The sequence below is a fragment of the Mirounga angustirostris genome, unplaced genomic scaffold, assembly GCF_029215605.1.
Source record: "Mirounga angustirostris isolate CCGP_5_RB_7025 unplaced genomic scaffold, mMirAng1.0.hap1 SCAF_12, whole genome shotgun sequence".
Taxonomy (NCBI): Eukaryota; Metazoa; Chordata; class Mammalia; order Carnivora; family Phocidae; genus Mirounga; species Mirounga angustirostris.
The window spans coordinates 3,421,733-3,445,642 of NW_026991720.1; the positions used below are offsets into that span (position 1 = coordinate 3,421,733).

The 23,910-nt window shown below is 48.1% G+C and overlaps 1 protein-coding gene across 1 annotated transcript in view; it reads right to left on the reverse strand.

Annotated features, from left to right (window-relative positions):
* DPP6 (dipeptidyl peptidase like 6) overlaps positions 1–23,910 on the reverse strand; it is a 689,297-nt gene that overhangs the window by 167,803 nt on the left and 497,584 nt on the right. The window contains exon 6 of the mRNA XM_064575688.1: positions 23,201–23,253. Coding sequence (XP_064431758.1) covers positions 23,201–23,253 — 53 coding nt within the window. The remainder of the gene's footprint in view (positions 1–23,200; positions 23,254–23,910) is intronic.

Sequence of the window (23,910 nt, forward strand, 5' to 3'; positions counted from 1 at the left end):
GAGAAAACACAGAACAGACAGACTGGGAGAAGCCCAGGCCACAACAGAGGCAGAGTCTGGAGTGACCACATCCACTAGAAGCCAGAGGAAGAGCGGAAGAATCCCTCTCTACAGGTTTTGAGGGAGCGTGGCCCTGTCGACACTTTAATTTGGATTTCTGGCTCCAGAAGTGTGAGGGAATGAACTTCTATTTTGTTAAGTCACTTGGCTTGTGAGAATTGGTTACTGCAGTCCCAGGAAATCAACACACTCTTCATTTCTTAGATAAACTGAGGCCCAAAGTGGGTAAGTGATTTGTTCAAGGACACAGAGCTGATCAGTTCTTGTCTAAAGATGAATCTCCTGCTTTGGTCAAAGGAGAAAGAAAATCCCCAACTGACTTAAGGAACAAAGTAGAAAGACCCTCCGAGGGCAAAGCAAAAGTAGCCTCGGATGAGGTTTTATCTGCAAAATGCTCGTTGTGCCCACATGATGGTGCTTCCTTGTGGAGCCCGTGCTCCCATCAAAGGAGTCCCGGATTCCTCCTTCCCGCACCGAGGACCACCGAGGGGTGTGTGTATGTGTGCATGCGTGTGCGTGTGTGCGTGCATGCATGCATGTGTGGGAATGCATAAAGTCATGTTTTCATTTATTTTGTGGTTAGTGCCCTCCCCCCCCAATTCTTCTGTCTTTTTAAAACTTTATTCATTTATTTTAAAGAACCCATGGCAGGCTCTGTGATAAATCATCTCCAGGAGATGGATTGGTAGAAAAAATGATTAAGGAAGAATAAAATCATCTGGACTTACCATATCTCAAAATAATCATGCAATCCATTTTGATTTTGCTTATTTGAGCAATAAAAAAACAGGGCATCAATCATGTTGAATTATGAAGAGTAAATTAGCACAGCAAAGTTTATTCATTTATCTTTCTAAGCTAGTTATAGGGACTGAAAAACTCCCCAATAAAAACGGCACTTGGAATAGTAAAGCTAAAAATTGCTTTTCTGGATCCTAACCTTTTGTGGCTAAAGACACCTAAAACCAACATTTCATTATCAAATAATATGTGTTTTGTGACTCTTCCTATGTGCTTGGCATGGTGGGTCATGTAAAAATATAAGATAGAGTCCCAGTGTATCTTAATATTAGATGCTCTTAAATATTATTGAATAATGAATAAATGGATGGATAAATGGATACATAAATGGGACCTTGTTTAATCACCTACTGATGATTGGTTAGGGTCAGTGATACCTCTAAACTCATGCAGAATTTAAAGATTCACGATATCAGTTTCTACACATATCTTAAATTACACGGTTAAATTCTTGAGGGCAGGGATCCTCACAGGCATTAGTCCTTCTGGAGTGGCCAACATTCGAGGACACATCCTACCATTAATTTTAAGTGTCTATGGTGTATCAGAAGTTCCTTCCTCAGGAGAGAGCTGATATAGAAGGTTTCCTGCAGAGCTGCTCCAGTCACTGACAGATGATGGGGCGGCTCAGTCTGAAATGCTTGTGATGTCACCCCCATCCAATTCACGGGGACACTTTAACCCCTACGATCACAAGTACGAGTACTAAACAAAGTCACATGAAAAGTATTTTTAGGTAAGAGGGGGGCTTCTCACTTATCTGTTACTGTATACTCAGTGTCTAGACAGGTGCTCAGTAACCTCTGTTAACAAAGGAAATGAGAGAGGAGTGGGCAGCATTAGCTGAATGACAAAGCCTATTTGGGGGGTGATGGAATGTTGGAAAATTGAACTAGGTGATGGTTGCACCATTCTGGGAATACACTGAAAACCACGGACCTATACAGTTTAAATGGATGAACTGCATGGTTTGTGAATTACATCTCCATAAAGCCAGGGAAGGGGAAAGAAGGAGGGGAAGAAGAGGAGAAGGAAGAAGGGGAAAACGGGGAAAGAGAAGGAGGTGGGAGGGGGACCGCTGGCTGCAGCTGCAGGCTGCCTTCCAGGCATTAAGCCTCATCTGTAGACTCCAGATTCAAGGTTATTTTTGTTCTGCCACATCACCTCCTAGTGATTTAGTGCCAAGCCTTCATGCGCTTGATGCTTCCTCAGGATGTGCTCCCTGACGTGGAGTTCCTGCCCTGCCTACCTGCACAAGGGCGAATGATCCCACAGGAGACAGTAGCAGGGGGCAAGCCTGAGCAGGGCTAGGGAGGGGCCCCCATGCTGCCCTAGACGGCATTCATAGACAATATGAACGATATTTCTTCGAGTCTCTGACATTTAGCAATTAATCAGGCAATAGGGGGACTGACAGACTGCCAAATTTCTGTAGCATAAAAAAATGGGAACGAGAAGATTAGAATGTTTCATTATAGACCCGTGACTCTGCAGGTCCCCAAACTCTGGCTGCCACTAACAGTCATCAAGGGCGACACGGGGAAAAGCCCCATATTTGGTTTCCTCTTCCTATACTTTTTTTTTTAAGATTTTATTTATTTATTTGAGAGAGAGAATGAGAGAGAGAGAGAGAGAGCATGAGAGGGGGAGGGTCAGAGGGAGAAGCAGACTCCCTGCCGAGCAGGGAGCCCGATGCGGGACTCGATCCCGGGACTCCAGGATCATGACCTGAGCCGAAGGCAGTCGCTTAACCGACTGAGCCACCCAGGCGCCCTCCTCTTCCTATACTTAAAACATTTGTTTCTACTGTTCCTTAAAGATATTCATAGACAATATATATTTTTCTATTCAATTATCTCTTTCAAGAGGAGGGGGAAGAGCCCAGCTGGGATATTTACTAGAACAGTGGATAGTTCGGAGGTTTGCCATTAAAGGTTTAGGCAGTAAAAGCTGCACCACTTACACAGAGGGTGTACAGGGTGATCTGTGGGTCTCACGTATTAAGAAGGAACTCAGAATATTCCTTAAATTTAAGGTTGCAGACAGCTGAGATGAGGAAGATTGCCTTTTGCACAGTGAGAACTCAGACAATCCTCAGTGTATACGATCTTTAAGAAGGTCCACATCTGAATTTCAGGACCAAGTGTGTATGGCGTAGTTAAAAGATGCATATTTAATATACCTATTAGATTCAAAGTATAAACTGCGGAGAGAAAACTGAGCAAAATCTTTTGGCCTGTGGTGCAAATGGGGTTTTCCAAACACGGCCATAGCAATATTCCTGGTCCCAAATGCTTTTTCAGAACTTTGGTGCTCCCCACCCAAAGAGGGAGTTTATTTTCTCCAAACGGACCGTGGCCATCTGACTGCACCTATGAGTAGAAGGCAGCCCAATTCCTTTGCAAGACCCCTGGGGATGAGTCACACAGGCAATAATGCACTCCCTGTTTCCCTTCTTTGGGAAATGCACCTGTATCACCATACTGCAAGGTAGCCCAGGCCACATGGAGGGACCACACAGAGGGCTTTCAGCCAGCAGACCCAGCGGGGGTCTCAGCTGACAGCCACCATCACCTGCCAGCCTCCTGATGATTCTTGCCCTGAGCCTCTACTCTGCAATTCACCTGGCGGACACCCAGTGAAGCCAGGATGGGCTGTTCCTGGTGAGCCCCAAGCAAATGGCCAATTCACGAGCAGAATAAATATTGTCAGTGTTAAACCACTCAGTTTGGGGGTAATGTGGTATTCCGTCACAGTACCTGCAACATCCAGCATGAGTACTGTACATAGAAAATAAGAAGAAAGTATAGTGTGGAGTGTGGTTTAAGACAGTGGAGACAAAGGGATCTTCGTGGTGTCATCTGAAAGGTGCAGACATTTCACTTTATATAAAGAGCAAAGCCACCCTCCCTGTGTCCCCAGCAAGTTCCCACCAGCCAGCCAACCCCTCCCAGTGGATACCTCTTACTATCCTTTGTTCTTATCTCTGTCCCACTCTCCCTAAACACTTCTTGTTACTGGTTCTTACCTTTTCTATCTGCCCTTTAGTTATTGCTATCTGAGTGGTCCAGGATCTGGGAGAAGTCATTGGATTCATTTGTAGTGGGGACGGTAAGCCCTACCTCTTGGGTTGTTCTGGGGACAAATGAGATGATTTATGTAAGGTGCTAGGAGCACTTTGCTCGGCAGGCTACAAGCCTGGGGTGCGGGAATGCACCATGCGTGCGCCGAGGGACTGGTCAGCACCTCTAGCCAGTCCACAGACTGCTCAGAGCGTCACTTAAGAAGGCAGATTCCTTATTATGCAGCCATCAAAAGGAATGAGATCTTGCCATTTGCAACGACGTGGATGGAACTGGAGAGTATTATGTTGAGTGAAATAAGTCAAAAAGAGAAAGACATGTATCACATGATCTCACTGATATGAGGAATTCTTAATCTCAGGAATCAAACTGAGGGTTGCTGGAGTGGGGGGTGGGGTGGGAGGGATGGGGTGACTGGGTGATAGACACTGGGGAGGGTATGTGCTCTGGTAAGCGCTGTGAATTGTGCAAGACTGTTGAATCTCAGATCTGTACCTCTGAAACAAATAATGCAATATATGTTAAGAAAAAAAAAAAAGAAGAAGAAGAAGAAGGTAGCGGGAGGGGAAGAATGAAGCGGGGGAAATCGGAGGGGTAGACGAACCATGAGAGACGATGGACTCTGAAAAACAAACAGGGTTCTAGAGGGGAGGGGGGTGGGAGGATGGGTTAGCCTGGTGGTGGGTATTGAGGAGGGCACATTCTGCATGGAGCACTGGGTGTTGTGCACAAACAATGAATCATGGAACACTTCATCTAAAACTAATGATGTAATGTATGGGGATTAACATAAGAATAAAAAAAATTAAAAAAAAAAAAAAAAAAAGAAGGCAGATTCCTGGTCTCAGCCCCTGGTGCACAGTGCACAGAGAGGGACTTCTTGCTGCCCTGTCCCCTCTTTTGTCCTCAACAACATCTCTCCTGCGTACCCAAGAGCTGGTCCTAGCCCAGCCAGCATGTCACAGCCTCCCTGCAGCTGAGGGAGGCCTCGCACTAAATTTGGTTGTGTGCAAATGGTAAGTGCAGCTTCTAGGAAGCATCCTAGAAAGAAGGGGGGCATACTCTTCTTCCTTTTTTTCTTTCCAGCTAGCTGAAAATTCGGTGTGATGGCTAGACCTGGAGCAATCACCAAGGAGCACAAAGTGGAGGCTACCAGGCTGGAAAGCAAGGCGGCCGGCCCGGGTCCCTAACTCTCCGGGCTCCAGCCTGGGTCCTCTGGATGTGAGTCAGAGAGCAAGTTCTACTTATAAAAGCCCTTGTTATTTTGTGTTTTCTGTAACCCCCCCCCAAATCTCACCAAGTCATACTTAATATACCTAGTTCTGGGTGGATCCTAGAAATACACATTTTTAGAAGCTCTCCAGGTGTTTTAAAAATAAACCAAAGATGGAGAATTGGCCCAGCTAACTGCCCAGCGTCTGCATCTCAGGGAAGTGCACTCTGATGGTGTGGGCTGCCTGCGGGTCTCTGGATGAGCACAGGGAATGCTGGGTAACCATGCCCCCCCCCCCCATGCAGCCGGAGGGCCTGGCCATGTGGGCGTTCCACACGCGGGTGGGGGTAGGGCTCCCAGGCTGTGCACTGCGGTCCCTGATCCATGCTCCTTCTGACCAAGAGCTGGGCTTGTTATCTGAAGACACAAATGAGGCCCCTTGAGGAATTATTTTAAACCAATTTAACTGTATATATTGATAGTAAAAAAAAAATAAAAACAAAACAAAAAAGCGCACAAACTTCCCAAGGATAAATCTGACCAAAGAACAACCTGGAGAAGCCAGACAGCATTACATCTCTAACAGCTCCGGGAGGGAGTGGAAAGTGCAAGAGTACCGAATGGTATAGAGGTAAAGTATCTTTGGAGCGAAACCGATTTAGATTCTACAGCCAAGGGGCAAAGCAGGGCGAGAGTGAGTGAGGGCACTGATCTCCAGCCCCTCTGCCTGTCCCCACTCCCTCCCCAGCATCTCAGTGCTAGAGAACATGACCAGCTCATGTGCTCGAAGCCTGCAGAGAAAGTCCTTGTCCCCGTGGGACCCCATTCCCAATTCTGGGGGCCGCCCCCGAGTCGTTCTGTCTCCCCTTCTGCTGCTCTGCCCCTCGACCCCCTCTGTCATCCCTTTCCACTCGGAAGGCACAACTTAGAACTTCCATATTGATTTTATCCCATCTGGAACTTTATTTTCAGAATCAGGCCTGGAACAGTCTTCTTATTCAAAGTCGTGTTCCCGAGGGTTCCGTCAGGCCAGCTGGGGCTGTGCGGGCGGGCGCAGAATGAAGCAGGAGGAAGGCTTCTGGGCTAATCCTAGTCGGAGAGGCCGTCTGCCGCCTCCCACGCACTCACTCCAGCCTTCTCCCCACGGCTGCCCATCTGTGAGTCGTGAAGGCTGAGCCCGAGTACTGTGCCCAGCAATTTGGAGGGAAGACTCAGTGCTCACTGAGAGGAGCCCAGCAGCCTGTCCACAGCCTCCCTGATGCGGTGACACCCTCCCCGTTGGGACCGTGCTGCTCGACCCTGATCCGTCCTGCCCCGTGACCGGCCCGTCGTGCGCGGGTGAGCCCCATCGGTGATGCAGTAGACACACCCAACTGCGTGTCTACATGTCTGGGCTGCTCCTCTAAATCTTCCCTACCTTGTCTCTCTCTCAGCCTTTCTCTTCTTTCTGTTGCGTTTTCTGGAGAATGGCCTCACCTTTGTTTTTAAGCCTTGCTGCTGAGTTTTCATTTCTGTCATATTTTTTAATTTCTAGGAGCTTTTTGTCCTGAAACACAAAGAACACTCTTCTGGGTTGTCTCGTGAGAGTAAAAGACCATCTCTGTGAACATGTTGGTAAGAGGCTTTGTCCCCACATTTTCTTCTCCTTGCACGAAGAATTTCAGACGAATGGTGATTCCTCACTGGCATCTGAAGTTAGGGATTTGGGACTGAGGAGTGGAGGACTGGTCTGAAGAGCGTGAGATGCACTTCCTGGCCCATTCTGTCCTTGATGTTGGGATCTTCTGGGGGACGATCCCTAGGGTGAGGACCCTGGTGGGCGAGGCAGGGCTGCCACACGTCTCAGAGGAGGAAAGGGGCAGTGGGGTCTTGCTGCCCGCTGTACACGACCCTCCATTCCCAACTCGGACCTTACACTGCCCCCTGTGTTCTGCCCTCTCCAGGAAATAAACCTCCTGTTTCCTGAGGACTCATCAGAGAGAACTTGGGGTTCTGATGGCTTCATAATTTTCAAAGAGTCCTTGTTTCTCTTCCACACCCTTCCTCAGCCTCCCAAAGCACCCAGAGGGGCCCACCTCTCGTCAGAGGTGATATTCTAAAGATTTGATGTATCAGAATGGAAACCACATGGAACCCACAGCCAACCAGGACAAACGCCACTGGGTGGTCTGAGCCGAGCACTGCCTCCACCGTGGGTGCTGAGAGCCGCTGGGGTCCTCAGGAGAAGCCAGGGTGGGCTTGGCCTGGGAATCGGCTGCCTTATATTTGGTTAGCACGGTCCCCCTTCCTCGGTGTTGCAACTCAAAGTTGGGTTGCCTTCTCCTCTCCTCTGCTCCTCAGGAGTTTATGCCTTAACTTTTTTTTCACTTTCTCTTGTATCGGTGGAGGTCTGGGGGCACCCGAAAGTAGTAGAAGTAGCTCTGTTGTCCTTGCTGGGAGCTCCTCACCCCTTATTCCAAAAATCTCTTGTTGAGTCGTACTAAGTATCAAGCCTGTGACAGGCTCAAAGGTGTGCAGCGACCCAGGGAAATCACCAGTGATGCTCAGGTACAACGCAGCAGCGCGCTGTCGGCCCAGGGAGGGCTGGAGTGGGGGAGGGGAGCTGACCCATCTGGGAAGGTCAGGGAAGGCTTCCTGGGGGAAGCAACTATCTAGGGGAGATATGAATGCTGAGTAATAATCATCAAAACTGTGATTCCTGGAGGTGAGTGTGGGTGGAGGAGGGGGGCCGGGGAGGGGAGTCTTCGAAGCAGTGCTGCTGGGATAGAGAAGGAAGGGGACAGAGGGGACCATGCCTCAGACTAAGATTGCTTCTCACTTTTCATATATGGTGATGTGGACAAGGGCACCTGATGGTCGCCCCTCAGCCAGCTGTGCTTCCGGAACCACAGGGTGCAGAGTGCATGAGGTGGCTTCCTGTCCCTTCAATCTTCCCACCTGCTCCCCAGGGTGCACCAGAGCCTCCTATCCTCATGTCCGATGCTGTAGGCGACAGGAACCTCTGCCTCGGAGACCTTCAGCACTGGGTGGCCAAAAGCACTGCTTCTTAAAGTCTGAACAGTCCAGACTACAGGGCTGTACCTGTGTTGACTGGGCTCTTTGCTATTACTCTTACTTTAAATAGAACACATCTTTATTCACAGAATTCATAAAGCTTCTCCTATGATAAAACTGGTCTGCCCACATGTGTGGTCTCTCCAACCGCATAGGAAACGTGAGAATTGGAGAGATCTCGCTTCTTTCTGTAATCCATACATAGCGCCAGGGATGCTGTGAGTCCACGTGCATTGCCTGATTAAGGACAAATAATTAACTCGTCACTGTTAATCTCCTAACCCCCTCCCTTGGGAAGTAGGAGGTATGAGTTCTGCATGTTCGTCTCCATGTGCACACAAGATCATCAGACTCCCAGAGACTAAGAGATTTGCTGCTTCCTTTGCTACATTGTGCAAAACCTCCTTTGAATCCACAAAAAAAGCCTGAAGAGTGATTACAGAGTGCTGTTGGAAACTGGCAGGAATTTAAAATGACAACAGAGTCACATCTCTGCCAACAAAGCTGTTTATCATTTATCTGTGGGCCTCGTATGGGAAATATTTCTTCCACAAAGACCACATGGGAGTGAAGTGCCCGCAGCCTCACAAGGACAGAGAGAAACATGGCTCACCTGTGCTCAGCTACTGATCATTTCCTGTAATTAATATTGATACCCGTTAATTACAATGCATCCGAGTCTACCAACACTACAAATCTCGTTACTTTTGTCAGTCCATCTCCTGGAACACTGTTTTTATTCCTTTGGACTTCAGTCCTATTACTCCAGATCCTTTGAGACACTTGCTTTCTCTTCTTGCAACTCTAACACTCTTCTTGTAACTCTCAGCTTACTTCTTTAGTATGGAAATCTTTCCCTTGGTGATCTTGAAGGCCACGTCGTCCCGGGAGTGCTGGGGATGGCGGCCACTCACCTGCAGACGGCAGCAGCGTGTCAACCCCATGACCACACTGCTAAGCTCTGATGACCAGCTGGACACCCTTCCTTCCCCACACCTGGGTTTTTCACATGTAAAGGGGGCTAGGACAGTCTTTACGTCATAGGCATATTGTCAGCTGTCCAGAAGGGATATATGCAAGCGCTCACAACAGTGTCTGACATAGAAATCTCTATATAAGGTGATAGGAATTTTTTGGTTATGACTGAATAAAATTTCTGAGGTCCAGAAATGACTTTTTGAAAACATAATTCAACCTGTTGGTAGACAAAAAGAAAAACACCTTGAAAATCTGGACAAATCTTCACATCAAGAATCCTCAGCATTGGGCGTCTGGGGGGCTCAGTTGGTAAAGCATCTGCCTTCGACTCAGGTCATGATCCTGGAGTCCCGAGACCAAGTCCCGCATCAGGCTCCCTGCTCAGCAGGAAACCTGCTTCTCCCTCTGACCCTCCCCACCTCATGCTCTCTCTCTCTCATTCATTCTCTCAAATAAATAAGTAAAATCTTAAAAAAAAAAAGAAAAAAAAAAAAGAATCCTCAGGATTTCCCTAATCTAAAATCCCTGTCTTTAATTTCAGGTCATTGTCATAGACCTGCAGGAATCGGTTAGAGCCTACAAACTTCCTGAGCAGATCCTGTTGACAAGGCCCCCTGGAGCATCTGTCCCAGCATCTCTATCTGATTTCATTTAGTGAGGAATCCCTTACACTGGATGGAAAAGAACATCTTTTAAAAAGATTTATTTATTTTAGAGGGGAAGAGCACGTGTGAGCAGGGCGAGGGGTAGCGGGAGAGGGAGAATCCCAAGTAGATTTCACGCTGAGTGCGGAGCCCGATTCGGGCCTCGATCCCCCGGCACCTGAGATCATGACCTGAGCTGAAACCACGAGTCGGATGCTTCACCAACTAAGCCACCTAGGTGCCCCTGGAAAAGAACATTTTTTGCCACTTTTTTTCTTTATGAAAATATTTTATGTATCATTTCACTCTTAGAGCCTACTGTATGAGCAGCAATGGCCTTTCCACAGCTCTCGCTTCTCATGACAAATGTATGATTTGAAATTAGTTCAGGTTGGCTTTAACTGGGGACAGGGGTGGGGTTGAAAGTGCTAGATTTAAATTAGGAATTTTTCCTTTTAGAAGGATTTTCCTCCTCCCCCCACATAAACACACACGCATGCACACATACACACACTCATCACTCTACTCCGTGGACCGACGGGAAAACCATTTTTTACCTAAGAGTGAGTGTTCTGCTCTGTGGCAAACAGTATCTCTTCCATCCTAATGCTATTTAGTGGCCAGGATTATGTTGGTAGAAAATCAGTAAGAGACAATTTGATGTAACCACAGTCAATTATTGTTTTGTCCACATGAAGATGATAAGTGCATCCGGGAACTCAAAATAATAATGAGATTGCTTTCACAGAAGACCTTTCTCTCTCTGGGTCCAAAATCATGCCAAAGATAGCAGTGGGTGCCCAAGAGCCACGTGACCTGGATTAGCGCTGTGTTGTTGATGAAATGGGCATCTTGTTGTAAACAAGGAGCTGGCGATGGCAGAAGGCACCTAAACTCTGGAAATAAACATTTCCTGTGACTAAAAGCCACACTGTCTGGCATCCATGGACCGCTGAGGATGAGGAGGTAGAAGCTGGGCATCATACATACCCATAGCACCAACACCATCATCATCACCCTGCATGCACTGCTTATCACTGGGGCTGAGAACCAGTGGTTCCCTTTTAAGGACATCTGGCTTTTATACTTTTTAGTTGACTTTGGTTACATACATTTTTTAAAATTTTTTTTTAAAGATTTTATTTATTTATTTGACAGAGAGAGACACAGTGAGAGAGGGAACACAAGCAGGGGGAGAGGGAACACAAGCAGGGGGAGTGGGAGAGGGAGAAGCAGGCTTCCCGCTGAGCAGGGAGCCCGATGTAGGGCTCGATCCCAGGACCCTGGGATCCTGACCTGAGCCGAAGGCAGACGCTTAACAACTGAGCCACCCAGGCGCCCCTGGTTACATACATTTTTATGGCCTTTCTGTAATGCACCCATATTACTGGATTAATAAGGAAATAATAGGATGTAACACCCTTTCGCATCTCTGCACCCAAACCGCTCCATGTGTTTTATGAAGACGGCTGAGATAAACCGAGCTAAGCCAACCGGTGAAGGGAATCAGACATGGCAAAGGTGGTGTTGTAATATCCTCCAGGGAGGCTGGCTGCCTTCTCTCTTCTTGAAGAAGCTGCTATGAGTGAGGCCCAGCCATCAGCCTGCACCCTTAGACGCCTGATGTGTTTGGCGTGGGGATTCCTATCGATCTCTTAGAACGAGCTGCACCTTATCCAAATTCATAACCATCGATGTAACTGAGAGAGGTAATTTGTTAATTTTTTAAAAAGATTGATTTATCTATTTCAGAGAGAAGGCACACAGGGGGTAGGGGCGGAGGAAGAGGGAGAGAGAAACTCAAGCAGACTCCACGCTGAGCACGGAGCCCAATGCAGGGCTCGATCCCATGACCCTGAGATCACGACCTGAGCCGAAATCAAGGGCCAGATGCTCAACTGACTGCACCACCCAGGCGCCCCTAATTTGTTAATTTTTTAAAAGATTTTATTTATTTATTTGACAGAGAAAGAGACAGTGAGAAAAGGAACACAAACAGGGGCAGAGGGAGAGGGAGAAGCAGGCTTCCCGCTGAGCAGGGAGCCCGACGTGGGGCTCGATCCCAGGACCCTGGGATCATGACCTGAGCCGAAGGCAGACGCTTAACGACTGAGCCACCCAGGCGCCCCTAATTCATTAATTTTTTATGAGAAATAAAACAGGCCAGTTGGCCTCAGCGCTCATGTTAATGAATCGGTTGGGTGACATTGTAATCAGAAAGTACTTGCTGAGCTGGACAGAACAGGCAGACAGTGTGAAGTGGCCCCATATGGTGAGGACAGCTTTTTCCTCTGGCAAGCGTGGTGGACATTGTCTGTCTTTTTGCCTCTCTGGCTTCTCTGTCTGTGTACTGACCCTTCTATTCACCCGACTGTCTTCAGAAGGGCTCAGTACAACTCGCCAGATTCCTATTTCCTGCAAAATCATCATGACGAGTCGTGGGCACGGTCAGGGTCTCTGGCCACGGGATGGCAGATGAAAACCTGACCCACGCCCACAGGGACAATGGCAGTCAGGGCCACTGGATTTCAGTAAGGACAACCTTTCTACCTTTTCCCTGGGGTTCTTGGGGGGCAATGGAAGACGGTTACTTTTAACCTCATGTTTGTTCAACACATGTAAATAAATTTTAATGCAAATGTATTTGTGTAACCTCTCTTTCTGCAGTCCTAGGATGGTTCTGACAACCCTCTTGAGCAGTTGCCCCTAGCCGTATTTTAGGAACAAGGAGAAGGAGGTCAGTTACACAGGAGGCAGGTCAGCAGGGGAACCCAGCTCCGCGACCTTCAGCCAAGGTTCAGCAAGATCACCTCCACCAAGGTGAACAGCTCTGCACTTTCTCACGGGACAGAGACCCTCAGGGGCAACTTTCTACCAAGAAATGGCACTTCACTTCTTCCAAACCACCAAGAGCCCCCCCGCCAGGCTGGCCCCAGCTATCTTACAGTTGACAGGCTTTTTGGTTTGACAAGCTGGGGCCGCACACGAGGACTGGAGCAGGGCTAGCCTGGAGCTGTGGGCTGAGACCACAGTGACACCAGGGTCCCTTACCTATTTTCCCGTCTGGCCTCTTAGAAGGCTTGTATGCAGTATGTAATGATGCATAATTTTATTTTGATAAGGGTCACTTATTTGCTTCAGATATCTTCCATTTGTCCTACCAAGCAGGAAAACAGCACCAATGTTAACTATGATTCTGTGACTGATGTACACAGAACATAAACTGCAGCAGTGTTTCATCATATCACTGTTCACAGACAGGACGCGCAGACACACCTCTGGGCAGTGGCACTGGGCAAAGTCACCACCTTGGCTTTATCAAATAGTGCTGGTCGCTGGGTCATCCCCAATCTTACAGCTCCTCAATGCAGTCCTCGCTACGAGCTTTACATCACACTCATCATGAGGAGGAGGAAAGAACCCAAATGAAACGAATGACGTGGCACTCTGTCCACAACCTGGCTGGAATCCCCTTAGGCTGAAATGCACAGGTGAGGTCACAAAGACAGCGCTACGCTTGGAGCGGGAGAACCGAGTTGAAACCATGGCCGACCACGGCCGACCACTAGCGGTGAGCCCTTGAGCTTCAACTGTGGGTCTCAGTCTTCTCATCTCTAGAGTGGGGACATGACCTCTGCCCCATCGTCGTTGTGAGTACAAAATACGTAATGATACCGTAGGTCTCAGTACCACATGTGATAAGGGCTCGCTGATGTGTGTCGATGCATTTGTATGCACATTCATTCACTTGCTCCCTCATTCGAGTGTGAAAGGATAAGGGAGCAGAAAGAAATTTGGGCCTATGCTGGACTGTAAGTGACGGGCTTTGTAAAGACCCGCAGAGAGGAATAAAGAAAGAAGCAGGCAGATGACAAGAACTCAGGAAGTGTGATGAAGGACATGGCTCCTCCCTGGAGCCAAGGGCGTGTCCTGGGAAGAACATTCTGGAAGAAACAGGCCAGGGGCAAGTGGATGGAGCCCAGGAAGCTGCTGGTGTCTGGATGTCATGTGGTCAACAGTGGGGACTTACTATGGCTCTGGGACAGGAAGAGGCATGAAGAATGAGCACTGAGGGCTGCCTCGTGGGTCGGCTGCGTGGGAAGGAGGCGGGCGGGGGCTGGGGGTGATGCCACACACGCCCTTGGGGGGGGGGTTGCCGAGCCCATGGGCCTCCCAGACGGACGTTCACAGGCAGCTCCATCCTAGCTGAGAAACTCTAGTTCTGACATCACTGATCGTTAAATGCAGGGCTCGCATCAGCCCTGGATTTGGATTTTTTTCTCTCTTTTAAGAAATGTTACCTTACGGTCCATGTCGGCTGTTTCTGTCAGGGACCTGGGGGGCGTGTTTGTGAGCAGTGCCCTGAAACCACTCCAGGCATCTCACAGAGTCAGTGGAGACTTACATTAGGGCCACGACGTGATGAATCCAAGTCAAGAGGCTCAGAGATGTAGAAAACTTGCCCTTCACGTTAGTAACTGGGACCCGGCTGTGGCAACTTCTGTGTTTATGAAAAAGGTGAACGCTCTAAAGGTTCCAGCACTCCCACCCTCCCCCTGTGGTTTGGGCATCTTCATCCGTCTTGCTGGATGTAGAAAACAGAGAGCTACTGGCTAGGGTTAAATTGAATTTGCATCCAGACAGGCAGAAGCATTTGCTTTGCAAGGCTTCTTCTCAGTCTGGGCACTTGGCCCAGGGCAGTACGTCGACCTTGCTCCTGAGTGTCTGCTGGCTGAGCCGAGTCCTGGGGAGCTGGAAAGCCTCAACGGACTGGATAGTTGTGCCATCAGGCTCTGGCCCGTGCCCTGGAATCAGGCCTGCCCGGTGAGGAAGAACCCCAGCACACGGTCCTCTGTACCGTGTGTTCTTAGTGGCTCCAGAAACACTTAGGAGTCATGTATACGCTCTGGGTTGGTGGTACTGCTCACCAGTCACTCCCAGGGAGGACCAGTGCTGCCCGCCTGTCTTCTTCACAGTGTTGCAGTCAAGATGTAGGAAAAGAATGGATAGGAGAGTCTGAAAAAGCCTACAGTGCCCTCCCAACAGAAGTTACTCTATGGCCTTTGCTAGCGCTGGATGGGAGCCCCGGTTGCAGACCAGACACCAGGCTCTCCAGGCGTGGAGGGCCCTGCACCCTGCCTTTAAGCTGGGAGGCAACAGGTACACCCAGCATGGGACCAAGTCACCGGGATAATTTTGGATCTCAGCCTTCCATCGTCCCTCCTCTAAGAGAGGCAGTGCTCAGAAGACAATCCCTTCCCAGAAATCTGCCCAAGAAGGGACGGATCTCAAGGGGCTGAAGCTGTCCTAATGGCTTGTGAGGTGTATGTCCAGAAGGCTATGCACACGAGCAGCCCCTTCAGGGGGTTGTGCTCTGCCTCCCCTCTCTGATTCCCTACCGCACCCACCACATACATCCCGATGGACCCGTCGTTCACAGAATGCTCCGAGGACAGCAAATGTGGGGACGAGAAACACACAGCAGGCTGCACGGCTAACCCTCGGTGCCTGTACATGGGACGGGAAACGGGGCAGGCAAATCTGGCCAGTCACATGCAGGGATGGGGTGAGGACAGGCAATGAATTTAAAAGGGGGAGGGGGTAAACAGTACAGCCACTTTGGATAACAATTCGGCAATTTTTTATCGAGTTAAACATACATTTACTGTGCGAACCAGCAATTCTCCTTGTAGGTGTTTACTCATGAGAAATGAAAACACAGCTCCATATGTTATTCTGTATGCAAACATTCACAGCAGTTTCATCAAAAAAAGCCCCAAGCTGGAAACAACTCACGTGTCAAACAGCGAACACGTAAACAAATCACCATGTATCCACGCAGCAGATCGGTTCTTGGCGACAGAACTTATGGCGCACAGACAGGTGACAACGTGGGGCACCGTGGAAAGCGATTATGCTAACGCGGACCACATGAGTATGACTCCATCGAGAAGACATTCTAGGACAGGCGAGACCACAGGGATGGCGACCCATCACTGGTCGCCAGGGACAACAGCGGGGGGCGGAGGAGGGCGTGACGGATTGTTTTCTGTCTTGGGGTGGACTTGCTCCTGTGATACCATTAGTCAAAACTTACTGGAAACCTGGACTGTAAAGCCCTGAGTTATTACAGGCAAGTTAGGCTGCAACAAGCCGGTGATCATGTACATGGGACTGCCGTCCGCCCGTCCGCCCAGGAGCCTGTCCACCCCGCCGTCCACCCCGTGCCCCTCTTGCTGTCCTCCTTCCTGCTCCTTCCTGCTCCAGGATGCCGTGAAGTTCAACTTAAGCCACTGGTGCATGGGGGCTCCGTGTCCAACCCTCTGTAGGGACTGATGGAGCACAGACAAGAGAGGGAGGGGACACAGGAACAGTATCAGATAAAGGAGACAGCAAGGGATACACGTGGCCTTTTCATCATCTGGCCTGTGACTGGCGCAGTTTGGGCACATGCTGGGCGCGCAACTCTCCTGCAGCAAGGAGGGATGCCCAGCTTGCGCTACACACGTCCGGCAGACTCAGCCATCCAGGGCCACCTGCCCTGTGCACTAGAGCGCTTCTCTTCAGGGAAAGGTCTGTGAGCAGGAGGAGGGCTGACCTCAGGCGTGTGGCCAGCTCCTCAGGGGACGGACTCTCACGCCCAACCGAAAGGGGTCCACAGACATGCCTCTGACTCTGTGTGACTCAGACCTGGCAAAATGCAGGGATCCGAACCGGCAGCTTCCCCGCTGATCCCACTAGGTGGAGCCCACAGCAAGCTCCCGCGGGCAGGCCTGGACACCTAGCAGGGAGCAGCATCCCCCAGCCCCAGGCTGGGGAGGGAGCCAGGCGACAAACAGCAGGCTCTGTCCCGTTTCCACGCAGCGGAGCCTTTGCTGAATGTCACTAAATAAAAGGCCGCCACCACCGTTCATCTGAGACTGGCCACTCCCTCTCTGAGTCTGTCAAGAGGACAAGGAAATTAATGTTTCAGGGGAAGCTTTAGTCACTTGTTTCCAGAGAGAGAAGGGTTCAGTTTCCAGGACACTTGGTGACGACAGCAAGTGAAGGAGGGGCAGGCCGAGCGGACCCCAGGTCCCAGCTGAAATCATACCTTCAGAGACTCTCATTTCCTTGATTTGGGGTATGGTCCTGGCATGCACCTTCTTCCTAGTCAACACTGCTAAATTAGTTTCCTCCAACTGTCAGCCAACATCCAAGGAATGCCTCCTAGAATGGGACCGATTCAAGGGACAGGCACGTGAAGTTTAACAAGCCGCACATGCATATTGTCACCTCTTTTTCAAATGGGTTTGTGGGCAGCATGATTTGGTGGGAAAGTACAGTTGAAACCAGTTCCTTTTGCATGTAGCTGATGGCTTTTCTGCCAGCTGACCCAGCCCTGGCACAGGAGACTTCCCCATGGGGGAGAGAGCAAGGTCTGTGGGCACCCCTTCTTCAAGGTCACGCTGTCCCTGGACACCAGTCCCCCGGGGTGCAGACACGGTCAAGCTCCTGCCAGAGAAACCCATCTCTCTGAGGCCCCGGGATGAGGGAGAGGAATGTGTCAGGCAACGAGTACATACTGAACACATTTCTAAACTCCCATTCAGAAAAATATACATCACTTCAACAAGGGGACTAGCCATTTGCCGTGAGAAATGGGAAGATGCTCACCCAGGAGGTCGGGTCATTGGAGGAGGACTCTTTGAGAAGGGGCTGTGGACGCTGGTCGCGAAGGGTCAGAGGATGGGGATGCCAGGCACCCAGAGAGCAGCCAGGCTCTGGCACACATGTGGGGGTGTGGGCGCCCAGGAGCACGCCCTGTCTGGGGGCCGCGCTTGCTCACACCACTGACGTGACCACGCACAGGAGTGGGGCTGGCACGCAGGGGCATCGCACACATCTCCCCGCCCTCCCCCTGCTGCTGCACGGATCTCCACATTCTTTCCCACAGAGCCCGGACAGAGCTCTAGACTACTTTTACACTCAGCTCCAGGAAGCCATTACACTTGATCAGAGTTGACATTGAGGGTGAAATTTATTGTGTCCAAATGCAGGGAAGGGGGGTTAAAGAGACTTGGCCATATTATGGAAGATCTCGGTTCCTCCATGAATAGGGCCTGTAGTGCTTTCCACACACTGAAGCAGGCACTTAAATGTACCACCTCATTATTCTACAGTATTTCCTATAACCTTTTCATGAACCCTATGAGTCAGGCATTTTATTTCCATTATATATATGGAGCAATTGGGCCTGGAGAAGCAAAGTAACTCTTCCATGATTACACGGGCAAAGGGGCTCCCTGGGAATTTATTTCCAGATCTATTTGACTTTAAAGTCATGTTCTCTTGAAAATGCTTGCTAAGGTTTGTATTCTGGAGGGAGGAAGGGAGAAAGGGAAGGAGGATTGGAGGATAAGGGAGAAGGAAGGACAGAGAGAAGCAGCTAGAGTGAGTCCAGTGTAGACCTCTAAGCTGTCCACGGTTCTGAAAATGTGTGAAAGTCAGCAACACTGGGATTCTCCCCTCTCGATGCCGTGGTAGAGACATGCAAAGCGATATTTTAAGGACATCACTTTCTTCTACATTTTACATTTCTTCACATTAGAACATTATACTAACAATCCTATTCATGCATATTCTGGCAGCTGTGAAGGTAGCTGGCTCGAGAGAGCCAGCGTGTGTCTGCCTGGAAGGGCCAGCGGCAGGGCCCCCCAGAGATCCATGAGAAAAAGGCCAGGGAGGAAATGTGAGCCACAGAGGCACTGAGGCGTGCTGAGAATTCTCACTGCTGCCCTCGTGAACTCACTATTTTGAATCTTCTCATGCACCAGGCTCAGCTCACAACAGGACCACAGGCTGCCCCAAAGATTTAATTAGAGGGACATGGAATTAACACTGAAAATCTGTCTTCATTTTCCAGGAGAACACCAGCTACCTGTCATCAGTCTGAGTGTGGTTTCTACACAGACTGGGCTCTGCCACATTCCAAGCCTTCATTACTCTCCACCAGGCCTCCTAATTGAATCCATGCTCCAAACCTCCCTTCCCTCCTATATATGTGTGAAAACTCACTCAGGCCTGCCATTTTCAACACAACTGCTCTAAAGGATCCCTGTGTTCTTACTGTAAAGACTCACCACACGAGGCAGTGTTTAGGTTCCCTGCACTGCAGGCCTATCCTAAAACCCACCCAACCCCATCTCTACCCACGCAGAGCCCCATGGGAGCACCCCTGCTGTGGCCTGGCCTAGAACTCTACTAATTCCAGAAGATGCTGGCTCATTGCAAAGGTCAAGTCTGTTTAATGACCTTCCCGATCTGGAATATCTGCTCTATGTCTCCATCTATTAAAAATAACTTGTTCAACTCTTGAGACTCAGCTGCAGCCAGACTTCCTTTATGAGACCTGATGCCCACAGCTTTCTCTTCTGAGTTCAGTGTTTAAAATAGTCACTTGGGGGCGCCTGGGTGGCTCAGTCGTTAAGCGTCTGCCTTCGGCTCAGGTCATGATCCCAGAGTCCTGGGATCGAGTCCCACATCGGGCTCCCTGCTCAGCGGGAAGCCTACTTCTCCCTCTCCCACTCCCCCTGCTTGAGTTCCTGCTCTCGCTGTCTCTGTCAAATAAATAAATAAAATCTTTAAAAAATAAAAATAAAAATAAAATAAATAAAATAAAATAGTCACTTGGGCCACTTGATTTTATGATGTTACAGAGTCTGTGTCTTTTCTTTTCAACAGGATTTTGAACTTCTTAAGGATGGCAACCATGCTTTTGTTACTCAATGGAGCATTTCAATAAATACTCATTGACTTATATTGTCTTGTTTGCTTCCACTGGAGGCAAAACAAGAATGTCTTAAATATTAATTGTGGTAGGTCTAATTGAGATGATATAAAAAAGAATGCACTGAGCACTGAGAATTATAGATAGTTGAGGCTACAGACATTTCTTTTAAGACAGACATTAAAACATCCATCACATGGGCATTATAATTACCCAAGTGTCATGGAACAAGCCTTAGCTTTGAGAATTTTATTGTTATAGGGGTTGTATCATTCCCCTCCCTGTAACAGAAAGGATTTCAGCTGGCTAGGAAGTAAAGTCTAATAATATTTAATTTGTTATTACTTTGTTTGCTAAACCCCACATTGCCAATGCCTCCCAATTAAGAGATATGCCAGATTTTCCTTAAAATAGATTTATGTTATAAGAGGAATCATTTTCACCAGTCCATATGATCTTCAGGACGATCCTAATAAATATGAGAAATTATAATCATACAGAAATATATATATTTTTAAAAAAGCACTCAAGCCAAAGAAAAAATTCATTCCAGAAAAAAGTTATGTCAGGAAAATGTCAAGAAGCAGCTAAGTCTACAAAAATACTTCATGAAAACACTCATATGATGCGTCCTTAATAGAAAATGTTTAACTGGCTATAATCTCTATTAAAGAAGATGGTTTTATTTTGCTGATTTTCTGATATAAAAACTTAGTGAAACATTTTATGTTAAGAATGACTAGCTTTAAATCTGCCTTAGCAAACAGATTTGTGTAAAAGATACATGTCTTTTAAGAATACACTTTTTGAACATTTAGTATGTGGAAGTCAAACAAATTTTCCCTTCGGTTTTAGATCTTTGCATAGATGAAAACCCTGCTACCTTGGGATTCTCATTACAACCCTAGCCAGTGTGTGCAGAAGGACGGGGCTTGGCTCCCACCTCAGACAGAGGTCCAAACTCTGAAGGAGGAAGTGAGAGCACGGGACAGGGAGGGCCTCTCCTGGCTCGTGAACCACACCGTAGAAAGGGTATACCCTTCCTTGAATTCTTCTGCCACTGGCAAAAAGGAAGGAAACCAGATTCAGACGGCACTGAAAAATTAATTCAACCCTTCTCCGTGATGGGTTGGAAAGCCTGAAGCCAACACAACATTCAAGTTATAAATGACAACTAATCCCATCCTGTAGCTCGAACAGCCTCGGGCTTACAGTGAAGTCTTTAGGGGACAAGTGAGGAAAGAGAAGTGAGAAATTGGGAGAAATGTACAGATGTGTGTCTTCAGAAGCACCAAGGAAAGCTCTTCGTTTTTGGTATGATAGGTAATGTAAATCCCGATAACTTAACACAGACTTATTTTTGTTTTAAAAACACAGTTGCGCTTTCCTCTCTACCCCAAATCTACGTGGACACAAGCCTTAGAATGTGGGCTGCGTCCTTCTCCTGTCATCCGGTGGAGCGCCTGCTCAGGTGACTGCTGGAGTTGTCACTGAAGCTGCAGAAACCTGAGGCCTGAAGCCTCAACCATGGTCTCATTAATACAGATTAGATGTTGACAATACATGAAATGAACTGATTCATTTTCCATAAACGATCGTAACAAAGAGGGAGAGGTGGTTGGTCAAGCACTGCCAGCTTTGGAGATGCTACGTCGGTGCACAGGGTGTTGGGACGGCCACAGACCTTCTCGTCCACCCAGGGTTCTTTACCAGTAAACGTAACGAGTCATCTGCTACATCTTTCAGTCGTATAATAGTCCTCAGAAAAGAAATATTTTAGCACCACTAAGTCTGATCTTTACAGCTCTAACGTAACTCAAGGGGTTGTCTTGAGAGCACGGGGTTCGGAGTCAGCCAGGCTGTACGTGAGCTAGGAGATGCAGGGCAGCTATGCCTTACAGCTCTCACTGTAAATGCGGGTAGGGATGCTTTTCTTGCAGGCTACTCTGCTGGGGTGTAGGTGCATGAAAGTCAATTTATAAATGATGGCAATTATTATTACTGTGATGATTTAAAAAAAACCGAAGGCAGCCCGTTATATGTTGACATTCTCTATGGGGGGATCATCATCATCATCATCAACACTGAGAACAAGTCGTGAACACAGACCATCTTGTCCTCTGGTTTGCAGCTGGCTTAGGTCAGGTTGTCCAAATCTACTTTTTCTAAACTCTGACTGATGCAGTCAAGTATTAACACAATGTATTGAGCATCAGATGCTTTTACAGCTCTGAGTTTTACAAATATATAGAAGATGGAACAAAAATATCTGTCACCTATAATACATTCCATTGTCCTACAATGGGCACATAAATCTCAAGGCTTAATCATACTCCTGCCTGCCGTGAGCTTTGAAGATGCAGATCTGCTTGAAAAAATAAGAGAATAATTCCTCCTTAGTGGAAAACATCTGAGTTTATATTTAAAATATGCTTTAAATGAAAAATTCCTATGGATACTTCGTTTTTACCACAGCGGCTCATCTTAAGTTTCTTTGACCTTGATTTGTCTACTCATCTCACAGAAACTGTTAATCTCATGTTGCTGCATATCTACATACATCTCTCCTTTGTCTGAAGGCCAAATGAAATTATTTTCTCCACGTTTGTTTTCCAAAGAGATGCCCATGTTCTACTTAAACTTAGTAGAAAGCAGATGGACACAGTTGTAAACATCCATGTTGCTGGTTCATGCTCTCCTATTAAACAATACTTTTCAGCAATTCCTGCTGCTTGTTTAAATTCAGGAAAATGAGGATGCCTCCCTCAACTATTCATAGACAATCCATACAACACCAGCCATAGCATTTCCAGAGCCCCTGCCCTTTCCAAAGGATTGTGGAAGAAGCCCCAGGGGGGTGGGGGAGGGGAGAGGCGGAGGGGACGGGGGAGGATGGGAGAGAAACAGAAAGCCATCCCTGCCTCTCATTCCTCGTTCAGCAGCCCTTCTCCATGTGTCTGACTCAACAAATGGCTTCAGCAAACTTTAACCAGTCTTTTGCTGCCTCTGGACTCCAGAGTTGAGCTCCTGATAACGCACCCCTGTGCTGTGTGTGAGTATAGCTACCCAACACCGAAAGCCTTATAGAATCATGCATGCTCTCATGTCTGTCCTTCCCCCACACAGGTTTGGGCCCCAAATCATGCATTTTTGAGAGACCGGATGAGCTTAGCGGTGCCACTCTATTATGGAGATAACCAGAACACTGTGGGAGTCCTGGGGCTACCCCCCCCACTCCCCACCCCTGTACCCGGGAGGGCCACAGCTGATTACAGGGCAGGGGGGTGGGGAGATAGTCCTGCCCTGCAGGACCTCAAGGGGAAACCTTGGCAACCGGAACAGGAGATAAGTGGCTTTGTTCTAGGATGGGGGGCTTCACAAATGGGCAAGTAACCAGATTCATGGGACCCCCTAGAAGCTGGATACAGTTAGCCAGGGGGGAGCCAGGGAGGCCCTACAACAACAGGGGACTTCACGGTCAGAATCAAGCTGCCCCATTTCCTGCCCTTAATTCTATGAATTAAGCAACCACTCAGGGTTCTACCCTTTCTTTGTTCTGAGTATTTCTCATTAAAAGAAAATGAAAGAATAATCTTACCCATGAGGAATTTTGCTCAGGACATAATATCCAGTGTAGGAGTGTTGGTATATCTGAAACAGACAAGACAAAAAAAGAAAGAAAGAAAGAAAAAAGCAAGCATTGAGACAAGGGCTGTGACCATGATATTTTTCAAATCACTGTGCATCCTAAAAAACATCAGTGGAGGAAAAGTAGTTAATCAGGAGACCTGGAGGCAAAGTCTTTCACTTACTTAGAAAGTTAATTTGCATATCGTTTATTTTACTTTCTTCATTTGCACATTGTTTACTGGGCAGAGGCTTGATATCGACCCCATAGCTGGCTGATTTGTGATTAAATCGGGGGCACAGATTTCCAGCTCAAGGACATGTAGCACAGGACGAATGAAGAGGTCACCAGAGGCTGTCAGTCAGCTAGACCCAGCACACCAGAAGACCCATGTACTGTGGGAGTTCCCTGTAAATTATGGCAAATTCCATTGTGCATCCTCAGTGAATACTGAAACCAAGATAGGCTTAACTGGGCAAACTCCTGTCCTTCTGTACAAAGTGATGTGCATCTTTTAGCTTCAGAGAGTGGTCAATAAACTAAGAACTCATTACAAGAGGGAGTGTGGCTTTTAAAACTAAGGTAACAAAAAACAGTGTTTCCAAACTCCTATACCCCCAACCTGAAGCTTCTCTTAAAATCTTGAGCTAGGAGATGATTCTCTAACCCATAAATGCAAT